The 10,070-nt window shown below is 42.3% G+C and overlaps 2 protein-coding genes across 4 annotated transcripts; both read right to left on the bottom strand.

The window, feature by feature from the left end:
• Window positions 1–1,292: 1,292 nt before the first annotated feature.
• Window positions 1,293–6,316, bottom strand: LOC308231625 (molybdopterin synthase catalytic subunit). Its single transcript, XM_080637264.1, has 5 exons — window positions 6,181–6,316; window positions 5,160–5,295; window positions 4,134–4,287; window positions 2,585–2,708; window positions 1,293–1,399 (listed from the first exon to the last, which is right to left on the bottom strand). Exons 2-5 carry the CDS (start codon window positions 5,278–5,280, stop codon window positions 1,331–1,333), a joined length of 468 nt encoding a protein of 155 aa, XP_080493390.1. The 5' UTR covers window positions 5,281–5,295; window positions 6,181–6,316; the 3' UTR covers window positions 1,293–1,330.
• LOC308231626 (molybdopterin synthase sulfur carrier subunit-like) lies at window positions 1,293–9,668 on the bottom strand. 3 transcript variants are annotated; one of them, XR_013958711.1, is made up of 6 exons: window positions 9,569–9,668; window positions 9,043–9,164; window positions 6,427–6,573; window positions 6,215–6,316; window positions 2,585–2,708; window positions 1,293–1,399 (listed from the first exon to the last, which is right to left on the bottom strand). XR_013958711.1 is itself a non-coding variant. In XM_080637265.1 (4 exons), the coding sequence occupies exons 1-3, from the start codon at window positions 9,578–9,580 to the stop codon at window positions 6,447–6,449; spliced, it is 261 nt and encodes an 86-aa protein (XP_080493391.1). In that variant the 5' UTR covers window positions 9,581–9,668; the 3' UTR covers window positions 2,586–2,708; window positions 6,427–6,446. The 3 variants fall into 3 exon arrangements, 1 of the variants encoding a protein (XP_080493391.1); XR_013958712.1 differs by having other exon boundaries at window positions 6,181–6,316; XM_080637265.1 differs by lacking the exons at window positions 1,293–1,399; window positions 6,215–6,316 and having other exon boundaries at window positions 2,586–2,708.
• Window positions 9,669–10,070: the final 402 nt, after the last annotated feature.

Raw genomic sequence — 10,070 nt, forward strand, 5'->3', positions numbered from 1 at the left:
TAAACTTGAGCAGATAATTTTACTTTACCTCATTTCCCTCGCTTTGTATCTATATTGTCTACACTGATAATGATGACTAGATGAAACTGTCTCTCAACATTAGTAAAAATGACACACAATGTGACTTTGAACTCTCAGCACTGAAACACTATCATGGCACATTAAAATAATGTACAATCCTGAGTAATGCGCTCTAGGTGACCCTGCTTGAGCAGCAAGGCTGGACTAGATGGCCTCCAGAGGTCCCTTCCAACTACAACCATTCTGTCATTTTGTGAATAATGTAAATAAAATTCTCTTACTCAGATGAGCAGCCCATTGTTTCCAGTGGAAGCACAGGCATATTATGTCAGTCTCTTTATTTTTAACTAAGTTTCAAAACCATAAGAAGAGGAAAACTGTATTAAAATCCTAAATGTGAATATAAATGCATATATAAACTGCAAGAAGCTCAGTAGACTTCCTTTCCTTTGAAAAACTAATTCACTTTGATGACTTTGAATCCTAACATGTCTAAAGTTGAGCTACTACGACTAATTAAACTTATAGTTATCTATTTATTGTAATAGCTGGGGCGGGTTTATTTCTGCAGCACCATACAATTACACAGCCAAAAAAGCTCCTTCAAAATTAATCATGTCTAGACATCATTAAGTAGTTACAGGTTTGCATGTTATTGCTAATGCAAGTTTGCTGCTGGTAGAATATTTGATCTAACTTTGAATCAAGGTCTATCCATATTTTTTTAATGCAATGGACTTGTAGCATCAGCTGCACAGTAAAAATGCTTCCATGAGACAGAGCTACTGGAATGCAACCACTACTGAAAAGTTAATAACTCTTGAGAATAGTTTGTATTTGCTTCTCTGTACCAAAATGTTTCATCTCCTTCAAGTAGCTTTCATGTTACAAGAATGTCAAAACAGCATAGAGCTTGCAAAATGACTCTATAGTCATAGAAAATTAAGCTACTAGTGAAGTTCTTTAAGATTAAAAAAAAAACACGACTGTCCTGTTTTTACCTCCAATACAGTCAGTGAACAAAGACTACCAATGTAAACCCATTAAAGTAGTATGTATCACAGAAGACAAAACAATTCACAACCAGGAATTTTAGGTAAATTCTGTTAAAAAATTACTCCATGATGATTTCAAAGGAGAGTTAAGAACACCTAATTATTACTCATTTATTTCACTTAGTCCTAATCAAATTACTGATTGAAATGTCTAGTACACCTGTTTAAAAATATATAGATTCTTTGTAAAAACAACTCAAAGCTAAACCATTATGCTCATTAGAAACAGTAACACTTTATTTTTAAGAGTTCAGCTATTTTCCTGAATTTGCCCAAAAGCATTCCTTGTTCTCTTTCCAAGAATATTCGTCCTCATAAATCTCCTGCAAATATAAACAAAGAATGGGAAATATTGTGGAGTCTGCTACATACAGCCACAAGCCAGGCCAAACAACTCAACAGCCATCCTGCTATTATTTACTGATCGCAACAGGACTATACAGCACTTGGATAGCAAACAGAAAAGAGAGCAGTACCTTTAGAACATACTGACTTACATGTGAGCAGATTATGACCCTCAGGCTGAGCCCTATTAAATTTAGAAGGGCTCACCAATACCGAAATCAATTCAAGAAAGAGATCTAGAAGAAATCATATGAAAGCTGTAGAGTCCACAGCACTTATATCTGAAACTGCCCTTTCTGCATGTTGCCATGTTACTGTACCATCACTTATAGGGATCATTTAAGTCTATAGAAGATGTCAGTATTAAAAAAAATAAAAATTACAATACACAAAATACAGTGAGTGTTTAACCTCCAGGACTACCCAGCAGCAGTCCAGTCCTACTCAGCAAATTCAGCAGGGCTCTGAGCCCCTGCTTATTCTTTCTGGGACCACAGAACTCCCAGTCTCCTGAAAGAACTGTCAGAAAAGTCGAGTAATGAGAAGAACATCACACTTACCACATGGCAAATTCTGCCTGGGAGAGAAGGCGGAGGTAAGACTCATAATTTGCATGGAACACTGTGGTTATACAAGGAGGCTTTTCTAGACCCAGGCTGGTCTCTTCACACATTGTTGTGTGCCCATACTAGCTTTGGGACCTTTGCTCATCCCTTCATTATGTGCTGTTGCTTAATGCTTTGTGCTTTCTCAAAGCCACAGGGATGAGGAGAAAACAGAAATACAAGAAAGCCACTTTTACTTGCAAACTACAATGCTGTCCAAAGCAAATCTGACTCAAAGCTCTTCCGCAAGCCTGTGCAGAACTGTGTTCTGCCACTCAGAAAAGCTCAGGGCTCCTTCTCTTTGATCCCAGGATGGCGTTAAAGGAAGATGAGCTGGATGGTACAGGCAAGTGAGGGCCTTCTAGATGCCCTACCTGCCACAGGTGCACCTGACTGCATTAGAGGAAAAATCCACTGGTGCTAGACATTCAGCATCCATCAGGAGCAACTTCTGCCCAACAATACTTCAGCAGATGCCCTTAAGAGCAGCAGCAGCTTTCAGCCCAACTGTCCAAGACTCTGGCACAGGCCTAAAATCAAGCTTGTCCCCAGACATACCTTTTTCCATATTGGGACAGATGTTTTTAGGGTATTGATGCAGTACATTACAGCTTCAAGGGATTCTGCTCTATGTGGAGAGGAGACTGCAATAATTACACTTGCTTCAGTTATTGGAACCACACTAGGGAGAGAAGAGGAACAACAGCAGCTTTAGCTAATGCTTAACATCAAGAGCACTCAAAAGTTGTGGCCATGTCACGTCAGTATTCTGGCCACACACTCTCCTGACTCATTCATACTGAGCAAGTGTTAAGCCATGTTCAAGATTATACACTTTTTAAAAGAAAGAAAACCACAACCAAAATCAGTACCAGATGTGAGAATTCCACAATTCAGAATAAATAAACCCACCAGACACAGGCTTTTTTTCTCCCATTCTTTCTTTTTTTTTTTTTTTTTTATAATAAAACTTATGGAATTAAAAGGGGAAAATCATTAACTTGCAACAGGACATAGAAAACTCAGTGGATACTGGCTTAATAATGAACCATAACAAGTTAGGAACAGCCAGTTCTTATCTGAAAACCTAAGAAATCATCTCAGTTTGCACAAGAATTTGTGAAAGAAGAAATTAAGTGCTTCAAACTATGCACATTTTGCAATGAAAACTTTTTGACAAATTTGAGTTTCAAATTATGAAGTTTTTCCTGTTTGGTGCATTATTAACAGAAGTAGCACAAGGTTTTGTTTTGTGCCTCACAAGAATAATATCCCCAAGAGTTGCCTATCAACCATCCCTTTATAGTAATACTCCTTTGGCAAAGAGGTCATATGAAAATCTAAGTTTAAATGCTTTCAGCCCTCAAGAGAATCACTCCCTCTATTGCCTATAGAGGAAATCTAAGTAAACTACCCCTCAGAGCTAATATTACCCCTTATTATCACCTCCTAAAGTTCCTTCTGCTGAGAGAAAAGGAAACAAGTGCTTGCAACATACTCTGCACCCTGCTAGTTTCAGTGAGAAATCTGACGAACCATGAAGGTTCAAGACTATGTCTGACACTAGCATTACCTGTTTTGAACCCAAGAGAAAATGCTTATTCAAGACTCAAGGAACAACAGGAGACTTTCCAGCAAACATGGCTGGCAATTACCACGCCTCTCCCCTCCCCACAGTCTTAACCTTTCCCTATGGCATAATTTAACTTAAATCTGACAATAAAAACATTCTGTGGTACCTCAATGGAAAAGAGGAAAAAAGAAGTGCTGCCAACTTCACATTTTTAAAAAAATAAACAAATAAACCAACAGCCTCCCCTTTCCTAGAATGAAATCTGTCCCTTCTCCCCACTTGCAAACTATCACACCAGCATCAAGGATCCTGCTGGCTAAATGTGTATATAGGTAGCGTTTGCTGGAGTCCACGTCTTTGAAAAGACAGTTTCTGAAACTTAGCTCCACAGTGCAAGCTTGATTCTACAGCCAGCTTTGCTGCATCATAGTTTATAAAAGGCTCCTGCACATCCTGCAACTACGTAAGCACAGCCATGCACCAGACAAGGATTAATATTCCACATGCAAAAGGATGGGGTCTGGCCATACATACCCAAGTCTATGGTGCACTGCAATATGTTTGACTGATGGCCATTTCTGTCTAACATCTCTGCAGATTTTCTTTATTTCGGTCTCTGCCATTGACATATATGCTTCATATTCTAAGTGAATCACTTTTTTCCCTTCAAAATTATTTCTTGTAGTACCTAAAATGATTTATCAACCAAAAGTACTAAGTAAATAAATATATATGTTTATAATACATTACATTACACATTTATTATATAATAATATGTTACATTACACATTTATTATATAATAATATATTACATATAACTACAAAAAAAACCCCGGATCTTCTGTTACAGTCAAGGTCAGCACTGTGCAAGTACAAAAAACCTCCCCTAATCATGGCTTTGTAAACGGATTCTTTGAACAAGAGAAATCTTTAATAGACAAGGAAGAATTTAGTTTATACAAGTCTGCAGCACATAATGCCCAAGGCCAGGACATCTCCTGTGGTAACAGCTAAAGTGCTATTACTACATTTGCCCATGTAACATTTAAGCGCTTAGTAGTTAGAAGACCAGTAGCACTATGGTTTAAACACAAAAGGGTTTCTAGATGAGTACCATGTACATTAAGCAACAGGACAGAGCTATCACCAAAGCTTAACCTTCACCTGCCCATGAGTAAAACAGTACTTTACATTCAACCAAGACCTGAGTTGCAGGAGCTTTCATACAGGCGTGGACTTGTGATTTGCTTAGCCACAACATCCCACTTCACACCTTGAACAAGTTATGGCCAAGGGTGTGGGGAAAACAGCTCCCAGGCAATCCTGTAGTCCAGAGCCGTTGTTCTGTTCAGCCCTAGGACAGCTGAAACAGCAAGGAAGCTTTGTCTCAGTGCAACTGTTCAAGAGCTGCCATGGTCTGTTCTAAATAATTCAGAACGTGTTTTCTAAACATCCTGGGTTTGGTCCAGCAATTTATTTATTTGAGAAGCACGAGTTTGGGGTGTGCACAATTAGGCTATTTACACATCCAAAGATCCAGCTCAGAAATATTAAACTCACCAATGAACAGAGACACTGCCCCACAGCATGGTGAAATGACCAGTTCTGACACTTCATCTACAGAGAGCTTTTCAGACTTGAGCTTGATAAAATCTTTTGGCACATCTTCGCTTTCATCCATAGCTCACTAGAAAAGCTGAAACCAGACAAACTCTGTTGTTGGTTTTGGCAATACTAGCACTGGCCAACTGCTTTATATTCAGTGCTGATGCCTCAATTTGTACAGAAAATATGCACCATCTACTTCCTTGCCTCAAGAGACCATGGCAAATTTACTTCTCAGCAGCCTTGCCTCAACTGCAAATATCAAGTAATGACCTGGTTTTAAGGCAAAGAGGTTTCCTTCCTGGTAAGAAAGCCTGTTCCAGTAGAACAAAACTAGACCTAGTCTGAGGCCACAGTTTATCAGTACAATCAACCAGCATGGACCACTGTGCTAGTAAATTTACAGCAAGACTATCAGCCCCTCCTCTCTATCTTATCCAGAAATCAAACAAAACTTAAAATAGAGATTTCTGATAAACACGAATTCAACTTCTAATCCTCTCCGGGACATTTATGACCTCAGTCTGCTCCAGTGACACAGGAGACACTTCTAATTTCTCTGAGCAGAAACCAGTCATCAGTTCATGTAAGAATGAGAAGGACACAAAGTATTCTGAGCAGCAGGAAAGGAACAAGCTGCAGGAAATCACAGACTGTTAGGGTTAGAAGGGACTTCAAAAATACATGGACTGCCACTTCAACGCATGGAAAGAAATTAAGCAATTCTAAGGACACCTGTTCCTTTGACAGCAAATTCTCAAAAAAAAAAAAAAAAAAAAAAAAAAAAAAAAAAGCAGTCACTTCTTTTTCTGTATCATCTCTACTGTTAAAAAAGTGGCATACGGTTTTTCATTATTATCTTACTTGGCAAGCTGCATATCCACTGGCAGACAGAAACAATTACGAAAGAATAACAAGACCTAAAACCCAAATTCAAAACAACGACTGATCTCTCTGGCAATTTTCTTTCATTTACCGTTTATGCGTTAATCATTTACTGGTGCACTAACTTGTATTTTCTGGTCAATGTTCTCTCCAGCAGGAAAAACAAGTTATGTTCTCTCAAAAGAGTATCAATATGGAGGGAGAGAACTGCAATCACATCTCTGGAGCTAAACAAAAATAAAAAATAAATAAATTACTGCAATGTTACACAGAATCCATGAAATATTTTAGCACAGGATGACACTCCATAGGAAACTAAGCAAGAAGTGATACTTACCTAACAGAACTTGGGTAGATTCATCCTCCACTAATTGGTGGGATGATGGCAACTTCGTCTCCAGGCTGCAGGACCAGGAGCTGATCTCCAAGAAGCACGTACTCCTGCCGAACAGCAAAAACTACTTGATCCCGGATGACAGCAAGCCTGAAGGGAATTGGCAGGAGCACAAATAGATTTCTAAATAGACTGTTTGCATTTAAACATGAGGTTTCATTAAACAGCAAAGTGCTGCACTATCTAGCGCAGCTGAGGTAAACAGCATTGAGACTTACGCAACCCTGCCTTGCAATACACTCTCAAAAATACAACCACCTCCTACTCAGGTTCTCTTGTGGTGGCTATGCAGAAACCAACTCAGTGTAACTGTCACAAGTCAAGAATTGCAACTGTCATAGGCCTGAATCAGAATGAACCAATGCATACCAACCCCACTTTAGCACTTTAGCAGCTTCTAACAAAGTAGCTAACGCAAGAGGTAGCAACCATCCAATCTGCGATTAGAAGGAAATATTCCCCTGATTCAGCCTGGCTGGACTACCACAATTTTCCTACATGGCAGGAGGCATTATGGGATGCTGTTTGTGAGATCTCACGAAGATTCACTAGTCAGACAGTTGCTCTTGTATAACATCACAGTTTATGAGGCTTTAGGTCCTTTGTACTTACAGGTTTGAAATTTACTATTAATAAGGAGTGGCTACAGAACTAAGAAGGCAGATATGGTGTGTTTTCTGGCAGATCTTCTACATAATTTTGGATTTCACATCTGTGAAACCTTGCTGTGAGAGTCCACAGCTCTGGATACCATGAGACAGGGACTCACTTTCATGACTAAGTGCAATCAAAAGGTGAATATGAGGGCAAAACCAGTAACACACCACAAAAAGAATGCAAACATTTTTCTTTAGAAGGTGCAGGTGTGGTAACTGCTACTGTCTGAGACTCCAAAATCTGGCACTGACAGCAGAGAGCTGTATCGCCTAGAAACAAGTAGGCATGCTAAAAGGGTACAAGCAAAAATTATCTTATTTCCTACCAGCTAGATAGACAAAAGTAGGCAAGGCACAGGCTGCACAAAACACAGTAGCACTGTCTCAGAGGGCAGGGTGAAGGGTAGGACTGTAGGGAAGTAAAGCAAGCCACTGAGGAACTGAGCACAGCTATGAAACTGAAGTGCCCATTAGAAGGGATGGGCTCTAATTAATGTCATTTGTGAGTTAATTCACTGGGGAAAATGGGTGGAACAGAAGAGCATTGCCAAGTATGCTCAAGCTGCAGTCTGAATTAGCAATGTGAATAGAAGTCTGTGGTCAATGCCCTACAGTTAAGTTGAGGTTTTCCAGAAAAGCTAGAAGCAGAAGCATTTTCCAAGAAGGCCACTGTGAAGTATATGCACATGCAAAATGTACTGCCCCAAGTCATCATTCATAAAAGGACAAAGTTGACAAACTATGGCAAACTGACAAACGGTGCTGCTGCAGCTTCTGACACAAAGTAAAATACACGGGATGCAAAGTAAAATACATACACTCCCTACTGCCTCCTCCCCAAAAACACGCTTAGACTCAGTTCTTTGTAAGAAAAAGGTCCCTGGTCCAACATTTGGTTAAAGCATGACACTTGAAAACAGATGGCATTGATAAATAGTTAATTTTATTCATTGCCTTTGGCAGCAGGCCAAATAAAAAATGGTGGTGCCTAAAGGAAGACCGTGGCACGTAAATCCAAAGTTTTGGAAATTCAGGGCATTAAGCACTAAATCCTGAGGACCTCAACCTCTGTTATACCATACCTTTATTGGTTTTTTTACTCCACCTCCCAGAACAGTGTTGCACCTTCGTCCCTTTGTCTATCACACTCATTCTTGACAGGACTCAGCACCTTCTCTCAGCCTTAACCTGAGGGGGAATTTCTGCTGACACCTGCAGAGAGCAGCAGTGCTACATGGGTCCTTAGAGTGCACACCTGTGCGCCCTCAGGACCAGACTCCCTATGAAATGCCACCAGCAGTGAGTTTTTGTGGGTTTTTTTCAAAGCAGAGGAGACAGGAAGTGGCCAAGACTATTTACTGTGTAAGTGGCTGAGTGGCTGAAAACCTGTGGCAGAGGTTCAGCTCCTTTCCTGACCTGCCTTCTAGAGCATGCCATAAACTCAGACCAATGGCTAACAGTACCATTAAATACAAGTGATCAAAAACACCTGCTTGTTATTATTAATTTCTTATTTATTACCCTGGCTATGTTTGATTCCTCCTTGAGGCATCTCACCTTCTCCACAGGTTAATAACAGCTCAGTTCTCACATGCAGCATGTTTACCACACTGTGGCCCTCCTAGACAACAGGCCGTATGTCTCCAGGTACCCCCCAGGCTTAACTTTCGTGTACATTTATTGGACCTAGTCTTTCCCTGTTTACACCTAAAGCTACAGCACTTCCAACAGGCCAAAACACAGAACACTTGCTGCAGGTTACGAGAACAAGGTAATGCTGGGTTTATGGTGCCTAAGTACTGATATGTGTTCCAGCTCAACTCCAAACGCTGAACCTGTGTTTACCAAAAAAGCCCCGGTGCCGCTGAACTTTGTGTGCCGCGGCAGCAGCCCTGCCGAGTACCTCGGATGGACCTTGACGATCTCCTCCCAGAGCTGCAGCGCGGTGATCTGCCGTGGCACTGAAAGGGTCTCACTCCGCAGCCCTGCCAGCTCCGCGCTCCGGGCGAAATACAGCACCGAGACCTGCCCGGGAACAAACGGCGTCAGGGGAGCGAGGCCTACCGAAGGAAAACAACGCTGCTGCACGTTAACTTCTCCGATAATACCAAAACAAACAACCGAAACCAAACAGGAGTGAGGAAAAGCTTTCCCTGGGTTTGGTTTTGTGGGTTGTCGTTGCTTTTCTTTTAATGCCGATAAAGCTCTGTGGCGTTCCCCCGGCTGCCAGGGGAGCAGGGAAAGTGGCCGAGGGGGGGTGTCTGTCAGCGCGGATCCGTGTACTGCTCCCTCCGCCCAGGCCTTGACCGCGCGGCGCCTCTGCTCGCTGAAGAGCGGGGCTGAGGGCGCCCCGCCGTCCCCCTCCCCCGGCACCCGCCTCGCCTGCAGCCGGAGCCCGCTCCTCAGAGGCACCGGCCGGCTGCACGTACCTGGCAGCGCATGGAGCCCCGCTGCCGGGCGGGTAGCCCTCCGCTGCGGGCTCACGGTGGCGCCTGCGCCCGGCCTAGAGGAGTTGCGCCCGGACCGCCCCTTGCGGCCTAGCCTGGCAGCGCGGCGGCTCTTCGCTGCGTTAGGGTCGGGCCGGGCTAGGCCGGGATCAGTTGCGTGGGGCAGGTCGTGATCGCGCCCCTTTCCCTGCACCGGCGATAATGGAGGTGTGGGACGGCGGTTGGAGATGGTGGGAGAACAGAAGGTGAGAGGCTGTGCATGTATCGCCCAAACGCAGCCTCTAATTTTTACTTAAAGACGGGTTATCACATCGGCTCAGTCTGCAGGGTGCATAGGGTTTGCAAGTGGTTTCAAACGTGTCCACTGCCCTGCACATATTATACATCCACTATACAGGCACTTAATAGGTATACATAACATGTAAAAGCTAAAGACCCACCAAAATGCTGATACACGATTCTGGGTTAAGCTCTGTTTCAGTGT

The sequence above is a fragment of the Psittacula echo genome, assembly GCF_963264785.1.
Source record: "Psittacula echo genome assembly, chromosome: Z".
NCBI lineage: Eukaryota > Metazoa > Chordata > Aves > Psittaciformes > Psittacidae > Psittacula > Psittacula echo.

What these genes read in the sequence shown, in the direction of transcription:
- LOC308231626 (XM_080637265.1), bottom strand. An exon ending in ATCGTCAAGGTCCATCCGAG is followed by an intron (nt 6,574 to 9,042) that starts GTACTCGGCAGG and finishes AATTCCCTTCAG; the next exon opens with GCTTGCTGTCATCCGGGATC.
- LOC308231625 (XM_080637264.1), bottom strand. Translation starts at nt 5,280, where the DNA reads ATGGATGAAAGCGAAGATGTGCCAAAAGATTTTATCAAGCTCAAGTCT. An exon ending in GGCAGTGTCTCTGTTCATTG is followed by an intron (nt 4,288 to 5,159) that starts GTGAGTTTAATA and finishes AAATCATTTTAG; the next exon opens with GTACTACAAGAAATAATTTT. An exon ending in CTGTCCCAATATGGAAAAAG is followed by an intron (nt 1,400 to 2,584) that starts GTATGTCTGGGG and finishes TTATATTTGCAG; the next exon opens with GAGATTTATGAGGACGAATA.